The sequence below is a fragment of the Aythya marila genome (assembly GCF_965140915.1).
Source record: "Aythya marila genome assembly, chromosome: 4".
Classification (NCBI taxonomy): Eukaryota; Metazoa; Chordata; class Aves; order Anseriformes; family Anatidae; genus Aythya; species Aythya marila.
This window is the reverse complement of record NC_139045.1, coordinates 130,935-146,174: the sequence shown is the minus strand read 5'-3', so window position 1 is coordinate 146,174 and position 15,240 is coordinate 130,935. Positions and strand designations below refer to the sequence as shown.

Sequence of the window (15,240 nt, the reverse complement as noted above, 5' to 3'; positions counted from 1 at the left end):
TAGAGCATTATTATTAGGTTATTAGACCTTTGTAGGAAGTCAGTCTCTTTGCACTGGTTTTCCATAATATATCTCTCAGGGTATTAAGCAATATATCATGATTCTCTGCATCAATAATGAACTACAAAAGTTTCAGCAGAGTTTTTTATGAAACCATATTATGTGTGCAAAGATGTATTGTTAACATACTGTAGCAACTGTTGTTTAGCTACCGATTCAGGTCTTAAATCTTACAAATGCTTCTCAGTTTGCATGCACATGTCTTAAAATTTTAATCCCACTGATACTTTAGGACACTGACTTTTTTATTTTTTTATTTGAGATTTGTTTCAAATGTCCCATAACATAATTTTCTTCAGTCCACAGAATCTTTCTAAATTAGATGTGCAATCACAGTTGAAGAATGTGTGTAGTCGTCCTTTTTGGTTTTGTATTATAACATCAATTTAACTGATGCCAGGCTAGACTGTGATGAACAAGATAATTCTAAAACTGTATCTCATCAAATGCCAATGACTTATCTGATTACCTAATCTTTATGCTCTTTTTTTTTTTTTTTATTGCCTTGCAAAACATTGGCTCTGAGACTTCTCCTGAAACCATCTGAGAGCCATTTTTGTTTAAGCTTACTGATAGAGTTAAGTGTGGCTTTGTGGCAAGAATTTAATTCATATATATTCTTTTAAGTAGTCAGTTTCTGCTGAGAACCATCTCTGTATTAGAGCCTCACAAAAACAGCCTGACCAACCTTACCTCTGGCAACATCAGAAAAAAATATCTGGCGGTCTGCATTGACCCAGAGACTGTTATCTTCCTGCCTCTGTACTTACTGCAAAATGAGCACTTCTGCACTTTCTATGTGATGTTCAAAGGGGAAACGAAATGACTGAGTACAAAAGGGTCACAAAAGGTGTTTTGTGTTTCTGGCAACACTTAAGATAAAAATAAGAGCATTTGGTGCTTCATACTGGTTGATCAGTAACAAAGCAGCTAAAGCAAGATCCCTGTGAAGCGTGCATGGAAATCATTCAGCAGCCCATTTACTTAAATCAGCTGTGGGATTGCTGGTTGTTAACCTAAATGAACTACTCAATTCCAGAGATTAAGGTGTGATTTTCCTCTCAGCTAGTGAAATAACTTTTTTTTCAGAAGCTGAAGTATCTTAAAAATCTTGAGTTTCTGGTAGCGGTCAACAAATGAATCTGAGTGTGTCTGGAACAGAATTAAGCAGTCTTCATAGTGCAGGGTTATCTACGTGGTGTGGTACTGGAAGGCAATTTTTTCCTGTCGTAGTAATTAAATAATTAGATACCTGAAGTGAATTGCATAGTATATGTATGATAACCAGTATGCAAGTTTTCCATTGTTACAGTGTTAGATTTATGTGGAGGTACCCTCTTGAGCTCAATACTTGATTTAAGAATGAGCTTCGCAAGCATTTTTCTATTAACATTGTTGGCTCTTTGTCTTTTTATTTCAGGGTTCAATGTTGGCAGGAGCGCTGGTGGCAGATCAACAGTCCGGGAGATTAACCGGGATGCATGTCATTTCCCGGGCTTTCCTGTCCTGCAGTCCCTTCTCCCTAAGCATACTAATGTACCTGCACTCTACTTCCTCCTCATGGCCCTTTTCCTGCAGCAGCCAGTCACTGAACTGCCTGAAAACCTGCAGGTCAGTGCACCTGTCATCAGCAGCCAGTGTAATCAGGGGTCCCAGGTAGGGATTATCTAGTAAGATGTAAGTGTAATTCTGTCTGTCATCTAAGAAATTATGGATTAACAACCCCAGTCCCCAGCAGCTGACACAGAAGTCAGTACAACTTGTTTTGTGCTGCCCTGTGCAGGAGTGGGAGGACAAGATATGGTGGGAGTACGTGGAAGCCAGCCTGGTATGGCATAGATGAAGCTAGTTTCTTTCTGGTCTGATCTGGAGCCAGGGTGACATGGAAGGGAGCATTTATTTATTTATTAAGAGAAGGGAGTTACTGTATTAAGGAGTGTTCACAAGGTTACAGAAAAAAACAGGGTACTTATTACAGAAAGGTTTAAGGGAGACATCTTAGTTCTCAGTGGAAAAATAAAAGTGTATTAGCATTTTGTGTAGGTTGATTTTGAACTTGTTTTAATTGTATGTAAATAAATAGTCTTCAACAGAAACCTAGGAAGCCTTAGTGTAGTCTTTTATGGAGAAAAGCCACACTCCAGGTTTACAGTGTACCTGTTTAGAACAGATACTAACAGTGCTAACATCTGTTTTTTGGTGGTAAAGGGAAGGTGAAAACTATAGACCAGAAAGTATTCTGCCTGCTTATTTTCTCAAGAGGAACTAGACAGCACAGGCAACACTGTGCTGTGGGAAAGCAGAGTCATGAAGGTCATCTTCTGCTTATAGTGTTTGAAGTACAGCAATGCTAAATTGAAATCAAATGCAACTACCTAAAATATATAGCAGTTAATATATAGCTGTTAATGCTAGAGATTGGCAGTTTTTCCTTTTCTTACATCTAATGGCTTTTTGTTGTTGTTGTTTAATTACTGAAAAATACAGTGTAGTGTATTTGTTTCATTCATGTTTTTTCCTGTGGGACACCATGTGGGTTTTGTTAGTAGATGTGCCAAAGGCAAGTATTGATGGTGCAGCATTTGTGCTGACAGGTCGCTTCTTGTTTCAGAAGGCTTAAATACCTTGAGAAGGTGAGAGCTGCAGTTAAGTTTGTCCATGGTTGAAAGGAAGTTCTTCAGTGCCTCATGACACGTGATCTCTCCATAAAGTTGTAGGGGCTGAATTTTTTCACATCCTCTAACCTTTACTGTTTAGACACTGTCAAATGAATGTGTTATAGATGTAATAAAAAGCAGTATCAAATTGCACTACAGAAAGTGTTTGTCTTTTCTGTTTCATCCTTTACAGTTTGACTTAGACTCTATTTGGACATTTATATTTGGAGTTCCTGCCTCGTGTGGCACCATTACCTCTTCAGTACATAGTGTTTGCACAGAAGCTGCCTTCTTGTTATTGGGAATGCTGAGGAGCATGCTGAATTCTGTAAGAATAGAATTTTTGTACATATTTGTATATATGGAATTGCTTGGGTCTGCCATGTGGTCAGAAGCCAAATTAGAAATGTGAATTTTTTGTTACTATCATAACCAACCCATCTGGGAGTTACTCATAATACGTGTGTAAAAAGAAAACATTGTAATGAGGTTATTCTTATCTTATTTTGTTTTTCATTATCTGTGGAAATATTACTGACCATAAAATTAGCAGTGCTTTTCACAAAAAGGCTAAGCTTTACGTTTTGCTGCAAGTAAAGCAAGACAAGGCATCAGAAGGATAAAAATGCTTGGCAGAGATGACTGAATTACTTCCCTGATTAACATCACAGGGGAATGTTTTAGACTCACTGTCCCATCTGCTCAGAGCAATGCGAGATGCTGATTTTTTTGTGCTTGAGAAGTCCCCTGACTATTAATAGCCACATGCTGGAGGAAATGAACTAACTGCCAGAAAAATGTGTGTTCTTTTTGTTTTTTAAATCTAGTGTCAATGTAGTCAAAGTTAGTTTCTCAGTAGGAAAATTTTGTATTATGTGGGAACTAGAGCATTGATTTGCTGAAAAAGATCTCATGAAACATTTCCCAAGTAGTACCTGTTTAGATGTTACCTGCTTGGTCATCACATTTGTGAAACCCTCTGGGAAGCATTGACTACTTGCTGCTCATGTATTGTCATATCCAGGTGTGACCAGTACACACATGTAGAAAGCATATCTAATGATGTGCTGGGGGTACACATTGCTATTGACACTTGTTCTGTGTCCTGCTGGCAACCTGTTCTGTCCTTTTTGGTCCTCCACTTTGCAGATGCTCTTGACCTGCTCAGAGACATGCTGTCTCTTGCCCTGCTGTGTTGCTCTGTACCAGTTGATATATGTTTAGATGTGCTGTTGGGTTTTTGTTTGATACGATTCAGATCATGCTTAGCAACGTATTTTGAGTCATCACCCTAGAACACGTGTTCTTAGCCACATAGATGTGTTCAGTCTCCTCCTTGTGACATGCTTGAATACATGCTGAGGTAGAGGTTACTGTCAAGTGTTGGGCTGCCATGTGTTCCTGCCGTGTGTTTATCACATTTAGTCATGTTTGATTACATTTCTTCATGTGGTAGCAACCTGTTCTGGCCTGTTTCATTACATTTTTCTTGTCACATTTGTCATTCACTTCTGCTTCTTATGATTTCATGACACGGTGACATGTCTGACAGGCTTGGACATATGTTCTTGAAAAGCGGTTTGCATGGCTTCTGCAAGCTCATGTGTTAAAAACTGTATACGTATGCTTGGTCACATGTGGTCAGGTGTTTATCATACAGTGATGTGCCCAGACAAGTGTTTTGTCACAGTTAGCAACTCATTTGTCACATGTTGGTTAGATGCACAGGCATATAGTCTGTTCATGTTTGATCAGACATCACTTCAGGTGTCTGAACAGCATGTCTTCAGTCATGTCTTCTAGGCAGCTGTTTGGCCATGTGTTGTGACACATTCTCTGGTATGTTTGACATGTTCTGGTTTTGGACACTGACATGTGACTGAGCAGGCAACCAGACACATTTCTGCTCTCTTTGAACAAGCACTTGACCATGTTTGATCACATTTCATCCCATCTCTGATGATGTGTTTAACTGCATGTTTGACAATGTGTTTGGCATACTTGATCCTACCAGTCGTCCTCCCATGTCTCTCTTCTGAAATGAGTATTCTTCGATTAACGCCATCTATGTTAACGTGCTGTTTGTTTTTCAACCCAGCCTTGGCAGTCTGAGGAAGAAGGCTCTTGGCTTCGAGAATATCCTGTCACCTTGATGCAGTTCTTTCGCTATTTGTATCACAATGTGCCGGACCTCGTTTCCTTATGGATGAGCCCAGAGTTCCTGTGTGCATTGGCAGCAACTGTGTTTCCTTTCAACATAAGACCTTACTCTGAGATGGTAGGAAATGCAGTGAGTTGTGTTTTTTTTTTTTTCCCTTTCTTTTCCCTTGGATGCTATTTTTGAAGATAGACCAATTAATAGTCATGTGAAGATAAAGCTCTAGTTGCCATGCAGAAAAGGGTGGTCTTAAAGGCTGGGCTGGAAATTTTGTACTTGGGTTTTGAAACTGAGAGGGTGCATGCTCAACTGTTGTTGCACAATGATACCTGAAACTTCATTTTAGGGGGAATGTATACCATTTCTTTTTTTCTAGTAGGCCATTTTTTTCATATACAGGAATCAAATTAGCTCAGATTTACAGAAGGAAAATGACAGAGTCAGCTTGTCTTTCTCCTCTCTATTTTGGAAGATGCGATAAAATTGAAAAATGCTTTCTCCTCCTACTTCTGTTGGGGGCTTATCCAATAAAAATATTCCTATCTGACCTGTAACTGCTGAGTTCAAGCTAAAAGGGTGTGAGTTCATCTTTGATTGCATTGCCGCTTTAAGCAGAACTATTACAGGTTATTAATTTACATATACTTTAAGTGTTATTGAAAAGCGCTGCTATTTCTAGACCATGAAGGGGAAAGAAATAAACTGTTATTGTTAGCTGGCATCTAAAAGTAATCCATGCACTAAGAGCATCCATGCACTAAGACAGATAGCTGACTGGTTAGCAAATGCTATAACTAGGGAAGATAATGATAAAATACTGTAGAAAATATTTATTGCTGAAATACTGTCTTTTCTATTATGAATAGAAACAGATGATCAGTTTTTACAGATATATGTCGAAGAGTCTTATAAGATTATTGATTTTTGCACTTGAAGTAGATGATAGGAGTTCTTAGAGGAAAAAAAAAAAAAAAGAAAGGAAAGTGCCATTTTCAAGCTTGTAATGCTGACTTGGCATTGACCTGTGTAAAGAATTTAGAACAGTCTTGCATATCTCCAAGTAGTTTTTTAGTCCTTTCAGTACTAAGTGCACAGGTGAAACTTCGTCTGTCTGTCTGACAATTTGAACTCTACCATTTGAAGGCTTTCCTGACTCCAAATCTTTTTGCTTCTCCAGCATTTGTCTATCCAAATGAGGTAGACTATTCAATTCCATATGAAATAAATGCTAAGTATAGCAACAAAACACGTTAACCTAAGTTCAGCATTGAGAGAAAATTCTTGATTGATCTTCCAGCCTTTCTCAGATGTGCCATTAAATCCAGAAAGTCTACATCTTTGGGTTTTTCTTCATTTCTTGGGAATTTTCTCATTCTGAAGCAGACAAAAATTCAGAACATTTGGTTACTTTGTATGGAAGCTGGTGATGCAATAAGTCTTTTTCAGGGAAGTCATTGTCTCCTCTTGTATCTGGAGGAAGGCATTACATAAAAATACTTTCTCCTTTTAATTTCTTTTGGACATGATCATCTTCAGTACTGGGAAAGTAGCTTTTACTCATTATTGCACTCTGATGAAGGTACTGCATTAAAAAAAGGGTGAGTTTGCTTTTGCTACTCTATCACACAAACTTGATAGCCTTTTTCAGTCAGCTTCTATCGTGGTTTTTTGTTCACTGCTTTAGCTGCTAACTGTTTCAGAACTTCTGTCTTTTTGCTATGAGAATCTGTATTCTTGCGTAGAAATTAGAAATTGCTCCAGAAGTTCTTGTTGGTAAGCATCTCCCATGTGATATGTGATTTCTGGTTCAGGTAACTTGTGTGAGCCTTTACTGATTTATTTTTTCCTCGTCAATTAGAAACTAGAATTTGAATGTTTTGCATGTTGTATATTGGGCACCTGATACTGAACATAATCTTGCTGAAAAAGGTTTATTAGGAAACCAAATATGAAGTGAATGGCCATAGAAAGACATGTAAAGGATAGAAGAGCAAAAGCACTGCTGCTAATCTGTTGAGCTCTGGAGTTTTGACATACTGTTTTTCACAGGTGTCTGATCTTGATGATGAAGTTGGGTCCCCAGCTGAAGAGTTCAAAGCCTTTGCAACTGATTCTGGCATGAACAGGAGCCAGTCAGAATACTGCAATGTTGGCACCAAGACGTACCTAACTAACCATCCTGCCAAGAAGTTTGTGTTTGACTTCATGCGGGTACTGATCATTGATAACTTATGTCTCACACCAGCCAGCAAACAGACTCCACTGGTAGATCTTTTGCTAGAGGTAAATCTGATTTTTATGATTTGAACTTAGTGTAACCCTTTTTTCTCCTCAATATTTCTATTTATCTTCACCTTACCATTCAATGGAATCTTAAAAACAGTCATGAAGTAAGAGTTAGAAAATTGGAACGCTCTTGGCTCATAAATAAGTTTGCTTGCTGTTGTCAATACTTTGGAAAACCTAAGAAAGCAAACACCAGAGGTTTTTGTTTGTTTTTCTCAGCCTTGCTTTCAGAATGCTTTCTGGACTTTTTTTCTTCCTCCTGGCATTTGCATGTATTGGTGACAACCTGAAATGATTGAGCAGACAATTTTTTTTTTTTTTGAGCAGACATTTGTTGTTTTTTTTTTTTTTTTCTTTCTACGCTGTGTTCTTCCCTCCACATGAGTCCTACTATCAGTTATGTTTGTGGACTCCGTAGCTTTCATTTGGGTAGTCAAATGGCTCTGTTAGTTGCCACGCATGTAACTGAGTACGCTGTGTCAAGGTTTGGTTTATATTTTGTGCTCTTTTTGGAGCTATTGTTTTGTCATCTTAGTCACTAACTCCATTTGTCTGGAAATGCAGGAAGTGGGTTGCAACAGTCGATGTTCAACAGTGCAGCATGAAAAGTTGCAGCTTTCCTCAAGTTTTATTCTTGCAGAGTATGATTCATTTGTTTTACTTCCATTAGCCTGGGACAGCTGTATTAGTTTTGCTCAAAATATAAAATCCCTACCAATCCCTAAAGAAATATTAATGTCTCAGTTTTATTTGTGTTAGAGAAAAACAAGTGCCAGGACATCTGGTGTCATACGCTATAAAAATTCACGGAGTTACTACATAATCTTTCTGTTAAACTCTCTGTTAAATTTGGTGACGCGTGTGGAAAGCAGCATTCTCGTAATGCTTAGGCTGGCAATGAGGAGTTCAATTGCTGCTTAACTGCACTACTGTATCCACACCTTCTTCAGACTGTCTTTTGAAATGTTCAGTTCAGGAGTCCATGTTCTCCTATGACTTAGCTCTTTGTTATGCTTTGTTATGTGTCTCCCTGGCTTCTTCAATAGCTGCAGGAATTTTAGAGCATGCTTATACATAATCTTAAAAGTTCCTGAGTTAGCTAGGTGTCTCTTTGCTGTCATAAAGCTAAATAAATAAATAAATAAATAAACTTTCAAGAGATGCATTTATACATGGACATTGGGAAGCATATTTGAGACCATGGTCATTCTGTTTCAGTTGCTTTGCTGCTATTTTAATCTGTCACAGTTTTTCAATGTTAGTTACTGGTCTAGATGGGCAGAAAATAAATATACTGGGTAGAAATTGGAGTAACGCTCACTGTAAGACTGCATACAGCTGATGTATACCTGATGTCCATCCCTAAGTTTTTAGATAGAGCCAAGACTTACTGGAGATAAATTACTGTGGAAAAAATAAATGATAGTTCATGAGACTTAAGAAGAACAAAAATTCACCTATAACACCTCCTCTTCCTTTTTGCTCTCTCAGAGATGCTCATTATTTTTTCACTGTGTCTCTTGAATCAGGCTTCCCCTGAAAGATCAACACGAACACAGCAGAAGGAGTTTCAGACGTATGTTTTGGATAGCGTGATGGACCACTTACTTGCAGCTGATGTTTTATTGGGTAATATGGCAATGCTTAATTATCAGTCTGTCTGACTTGAGGGAAAGTTTTTTGATATATATATTAATTTTATTTTTTCTTTATTAATTACCTAATTTGTTAGAAATTTAATGCCTTCATATTTTTTTTCTGCCCTTTTTCTTTCCTTTGATGTGTAAATGGCACTGCTACAATTACATGTTCGCTCTGAGTCTCAATTGTGCCAAAGCTATAAAACAAGAGTTTCTAAAAAGAAATTGCATTAGGTGAATCTTTTGGATATGGAAACCTGACAAATTTGAGTCGTGTCAGAAAGAAATGCAACTGAGTCTTGTTATCTCAGAATTATCTCTCTTGTCCTTCTTGCCTTGGCAGATGATCTGGAGCTTTTGTCAATTTCTTATGGGTGGGACGTAGGTTTTTAAAAGTCACCTCAGTTTTCTTTTCTTCCTTTTGTAGAAGCAGCCCAGAAAAGTTGTCTGGGATTAGTACTTCATTGAACCACCTACCAAAGAAATGCTCAGGAAGAGTTTGAAAAGCTTTTAAGCTAGATGTCAGTAGGATGGGCTGACCCAGCAGAGCATGGGTATAGATGATTGTGAGGTGGCCTGTTGGAGTATCTCTGCTCAGGTGCCTGCTTTGATTTCATGGTGGCCTGCTGGACTTGCCAGGAGCTATCAGTCTGCTCTGTATTCATCATAGAAGTCCTTGTTAGTACTTTATGTACACTAGGAGCACAATTTTGGTTTCCCTTGGTGTTTCTTCTTCCAAGTTTTGTCTAGCTTCTTCCATGTATGATGCAATCAGCCACTTTGTGTGCAAGTAGTGCCAGAAATTAATAAATCTAAGTGAACCTCAGGCAAAATCAGTACCTGCTGCTTTTCTGTGAGAAATAATGTGGAGCAGACTTCTCTGGCATCCTTCTGTGAAAGCAGTAATCCAAGCGGTGAGTCTCAAGTTGTGAATTGAGTGTACTCGCACACAAAGTACAGTCTACCTTGAACAGTCTCAGGTGATGTTTAGTCCTCTGTCAGACATGAATCCAGAAAAGAAACATTTGAGAATGTTGATGGTTAATATACCTCTCCAAATGGTAAACAAGAGCCAGTAGCAATATCCACAGAGATTTTTATATTTCACCCTGGTTTGCACAAGATATTACTAGTTTCAGTAAGCAGGTTGGGTTTTAATTCTATGTCAAATATTTTCCTTTTAGATAGGTGCAAAAAGTTAGGTAAGTGTAAAGCTGCGCAATGTATTTTCTAGGGTGTTTGGTGTGTTACCTGTCCCTCTCGTTTTGGTCTTTTCACTGTCAATTTCCAGTGATTACTTACCATCAAAGATCAGCATAGGTAAGTGACAACCACGAATACAGGCTGTGCGGAGAATGGATTGAAAGCAGCCTTGAGGAGAAGGAGCTGGAAATGTTGGTTGACAAGAAGCTCAACATAACCCAGCAATGTGAGCTTGCAGCCCAGAGTCACCCATGCCCTGGGCTGCGCCAAAAGAAGCTTGGTCAGCAGGATGAGGGAGGTGATCGTTTCCCTCTGCCCTTCTCTTGTGAGACCCCCATCTGGAGTGGTACTATGGTCAGCTTTGGGGACCCAGCACAATAAGGATATGGATGTATTAAAACAAGTTCAGAGGAGGCCACAGAGATTATCAAGGGCCTAGAGTACCTTTCCTAGTAAAGACAGGCTGAGGGAACTGGGGTTGTTCACCCTGGAGAGGAGAAGGCTCGAGGGAGACCTTATAGCATCCTCCCAGTGTCTAAAGGGGACTACAGAAAACCTTTTGTAGTCTCCTTTCATCAGGGACTGTAGTGATAGGACAAGGTGTAACAGCTTTAAACTAAAAGAAGGTAGATTTAGATTGGATATAAGGAAGAAAATCTTTACTCTGAAGGTGGTGAGGCACTAAAAAAGGCTGTCCAGAGAAGTTGTGGGTGCCCCATCCCTCTAAGTGTTGAAGGCTGGGGTGGATGGGGTTTTGAGCACCCTGGTCTGGTGTAAGGTGTCCCTTCCTATTGCAGTGGGATTTGGAAGTAGATCATTTGAAAGGTCCCTTCCAGCCCAAACCATTCTATGATTCTATGACAAGGCTTTAGCTTTTTGACTAGGCTTTAGCTTGACTGTCTGACTCTTCTCTTTTACAGAAGTAGAAAGCATAGACTAATGCCAATATACTTATTTCTTTTTACTGAAGAAGCTTTATTTTGCTGTTACGTAGGTGAAGATGCATCTCTGCCTATAACAAGTGGAGGAAGCTACCACGTTCTGGTGAACAATGTGTTTTATTTTACACAGCGTGTGGTTGATAAGCTTTGGCAGGGCATGTTCAACAAAGAATCCAAACTTCTTGTGGAATTCATAATCCAACTCATTGCACAGGTAACAGTGTTCTCCTATTAGCCTACTTGAAAAAACATTTTCACTATTTATGATAAAATCCATGGAGTGATGTCACTTAGCAGCCTGTGTACTACTTGGATTCCGCCTTTTGCTAATTGTGCAGTCTGGGTAGCTAACACTCCAAGATTGTAATTGTTCACGTGCTGGTGGCCTGTCTTTGGTTAGCTCATAAGTATGCCTTTTTTTTTTTTTCTTCTCTTTCACTTTTTAATGAGCTTTCCTAGCATATCTTGTCAGTGTGGAATGCTTTATTATGGGACAGTTGAGTTAAAACTGCTTTTAGATGAAATTATTTTTCTAAAATCCTGGAAAGCTTCCTAAATTCACCTCAGGAGATTTTTGGAAAGCTTCTTTGTGGTCTTTTATTGGAGACTGTTGAAGACTTCTGCTGCTCGAAATGAGAGGGAATGAAAATAGGCTGATTATTATAGATGTTCAAATTTTAAGTGCATCAGCATCTATTAGTGTCAATTTGGCCCTTGAAATCCCTGGAATTGACACTACCTATTTTGAAAAAACAGCATGGATCAATTTGTGCAAAGATTATCTGCCTGTAAATTTTTTCAGCTGACATCTGATGATGCGTGGGCTTTTTGTTTGTTTTTTTTTCTATTAGTCAAAAAGAAGATCTCAGGGACTATCACTGGATGCTATTTATCACTGCCTGAACAGGACCATCTTGTATCAGTTCTCAAGAGCCCACAAAACTGTTCCTCAGCAAGTGGCTCTCCTTGATTCTCTGAGGGTCCTTACTGTGAACAGAAACTTAATTTTGGGACCTGGAAATCATGATCAAGAGTTCATCAGCTGTCTAGCTCACTGCTTGATTAACTTGCATGTGGGAAGGTAAGTCTCTCAGACAGAAGTTTGTTCCAGAATCAGGATAGTGACATAAAAATCACCTGTTCCCTCTCAGCTCTGACACCTTGTGAATAAGTCAGCAAATTCCTGACAACTGTTTATAACTTTCAAGTCAGTGAAATGGAAGCAAGCTGTAGTGATACATTTTGAAATAAAATGAGGTTTGAAGAGCCTCAGTTTAGAGAACAGTCTTACCTCCTGTTAAACAGGTATTTTACAGTACTAACACAAGTGCTGATCAACCATTATATTACTATGCTTTGACAGTGTGAAATATTTTTAAGTACAAGGAAGCTCTGGTGTGAAATAATTAATAGTTAAAGGGATCAGTCACTAGACCTAGGGTCTATTGAATATGTATTCGGTATCTTAGTAATTGGATGTATTCGAATAAGTCAAGAATTAAATTGGATGGACATGACAAATGCTGGTAACACCTGCTTGTCTGCATTGCTACAAAAGCCTGACTGGCATTTTCATTTTTCTTTCCAAAGAGTTTTAGGACTTGGGTTTTATCCCAAGACAGTTGGGAAACATGATCCACAAAAACTCTAGTGTTTGCCATTCATGGCTTTGGCCACACTGGTGTTTCCTGAAATATTTCTGCTTCCTCCAGCAACGTTAATGTCCATGTCATGTCCTTTTTTAAAAACCTTCAGTTTGACTTGTGACTGCAGATCATCAGAAATCAAGTGGACAGAAATGAATAGTTGCTGTAGCAGTACACGTTACTCTTTGTAGCGCTTTTATTTGTTTCTGGTGGTTGTTCGTTCATTGTGTATTTGTAGCAATGTTGATGGGTTTGGATTGGAAGCAGAAGCCAGGATGACTACTTGGCACATCATGATCCCCTCTGATATAGAGCCAGATGGAGTCTACAATCAAGATGTCAGTGAAGGTAATCTGAGTGATGAATCCACAGATGTCTGCTAATGATGCTGCTTTATTGTATTCAGTAGTCTTTTACCCTAGTTACACTTCGGGCAGGAGTGTATGTGTGTGTATAAACACTAAAAACAAACAAAACACTTGAAACGCCAAAACAGATACATTCAAAATAAGCTAGTGTTTTGTTAATACAGCAAGTGGACTTCATTTTTCTTACTGGACATGAACTAGAATTAGATTCCTTGATGTGTACTGAGTTGAATGCAATGTAAATGGATGCTTTTAAGTGTGTGCCATGCTTCTCTATCTGACAAATCTTACAGGAGCATAGTTAAGACGTAACTGTTATAAGATGTTGAATTATTACTTACTGGAACCATTAGGATCTTCCTCTTAAGAGAAACTTATGAACTAGCTGGTAGAAGAAAGGATCGTGGTTTTGCTCTTCTTATATGTATACATTTAATATTTACGTACGTGTCTATCAGTGTATACAGATATAAAAAATACATTTGTTATTTGTGTTTGGAATTGTATGTTTTTATATAGACTGTGTATATCTGTAAGATTTGTATTTATCTAGTGTAGTTAATGTACGCATGGGTATGGGAGAAGAATTGCAACTAATTAGAGCCAGTGTTTCAGATTCGCAGAGGAAAGAATTTTAAAATTCTAGATGTGTACGAATAGTGTACAAATGATAAAAAAGACAGGTTGTTAAAATGCATTTCACAAGTCCTACAAGAAGGGAAGAATGTGGAGTGTAATTGCTTGATCTATTCATTTTGCTACTATAAAAATACAAATTCAATAAGCAGCTTAGAAAACGTACTGTTTATGGTCTTGTACTTAACACAGGTCGCCAGCTTCTTTTAAAAGCTATAAACAGAGTATGGACAGAGTTGATTCACAGTAAGAAACAGGTGCTAGAAGAAGTTTTCAAAGTGATGCTACCTGTCAATGATCGTGGCCAAGTGGATATAACTGTTGCAAGACCTTTAATTGAGGAAGCAAGTTTAAAGTGTTGGCAAAATCATTTGGGTAAGTGCAACTGAGGATTTACCTGTCCCAGATGTTAGATTTTCCCAAAGGGAACCATGTGCATTGGATATTACAGTATGGACTTACCTCTTGAGTATGTGTAAATACTTTAACCTGTTATAGCTGAACATCTGTGAAATCGTACCGGGTATGGGATATATTTACTCTGCCATACAGAGGGCCTTTAGTCAACAGTTTTGCTGATCTCAGCAGCTTCCTGTGTTTGTGTGTCAGTGTGTACCAAATAGCATCCTGTGAATTACAGTGGCAGAGGACTGTTTTATTTAGCACCTTTTCATGAGCACTTGCCTTGTGGTGACCTCATTATCCATGAAGAACTGGTTGGTGACCTGCTACGGCACTTAGATGTGCACAAGTCGATGGGGCCGGATGGGATCCACCCAAGGGTACTGAGGGAACTGGCAGAGGAGCTGGCCAAGCCACTATCCATCATTTATCAGCAGTCCTGGCTATCGGGGGAGGTCCCAATCGACTGGCGGCTAGCAAACGTGACGCCCATATACAAGAAGGGCCGGAGGGCAGACCCGGGAAACTACAGGCCTGTCAGTTTGACCTCAGTGCCAGGAAAGCTCATGGAGCAGATCCTCCTGAGAGTCATCATGCAGCACTTGCAGGGGAAGCAGGCGATCAGGCCCAGTCAGCATGGGTTTATGAAAGGCAGGTCATGCCTGACGAACCTGATCTCCTTCTATGACAAAGTGACGCGCTGGGTGGACAAGGGAAAGGCTGTGGATGTGGTCTACCTTGACTTCAGCAAGGCTTTTGACACCGTCTCCCACAGCATTCTCCTCAAGAAACTGGCTGCTCTTGGCTTGGACTGGCGCACGCTTCGTTGGGTTAGAAACTGGCTGGATAGCCGGGCCCAAAGAGTCGTGGTGAATGGAGCCAAGTCCAGTTGGAGGCCAGTCACTAGTGGCGTCCCCCAGGGCTCAGTGTTGGGGCCGGTCCTCTTTAATATCTTCATCGATGATCTGGACGAGGGCATCGAGTGCACCCTCAGTAGGTTCGCAGATGACACCAAGTTTGGTGCGTGTGTCGATCTGCTTGAGGGTAGGAAAGCTCTGCAGGAGGATCTGGATAGGCTGGACCGATGTGCTGAGGTCAACTGCATGAAGTTCAACAAGGCCAAGTGCCGGGTCCTGCACCTGGGGCGCAATAACCCCAAGCAGAGCTACAGGCTGGGAGAGGAATGGTTGGAGAGCTGCCAGGCAGAGAAGGACCTGGGAGTGATGGTGGATAGTCGGCTGAA

The 15,240-nt window shown here is 39.6% G+C and overlaps 1 protein-coding gene across 11 annotated transcripts in view; it reads left to right on the top strand.

Moving 5' to 3' along the window:
- Positions 1-15,240, top strand: part of WDFY3 (WD repeat and FYVE domain containing 3) — a 194,109-nt gene that overhangs the window by 142,098 nt on the left and 36,771 nt on the right. For 8 of the 11 annotated variants that reach the window (XM_082759312.1, XM_082759315.1, XM_082759318.1 and 5 more), the window contains 9 exons: positions 1,481-1,716; positions 2,911-3,045; positions 4,816-5,007; positions 6,925-7,158; positions 8,691-8,790; positions 10,999-11,159; positions 11,797-12,026; positions 12,830-12,939; positions 13,788-13,970. In XM_082759312.1, coding sequence (XP_082615438.1) covers positions 1,481-1,716; positions 2,911-3,045; positions 4,816-5,007; positions 6,925-7,158; positions 8,691-8,790; positions 10,999-11,159; positions 11,797-12,026; positions 12,830-12,939; positions 13,788-13,970 — 1,581 coding nt within the window. The remainder of the gene's footprint in view (positions 1-1,480; positions 1,717-2,910; positions 3,046-4,815; positions 5,008-6,924; positions 7,159-8,690; positions 8,791-10,998; positions 11,160-11,796; positions 12,027-12,829; positions 12,940-13,787; positions 13,971-15,240) is intronic. The other 3 variants (XM_082759316.1, XM_082759313.1, XM_082759317.1) reach the window with 2 other exon arrangements.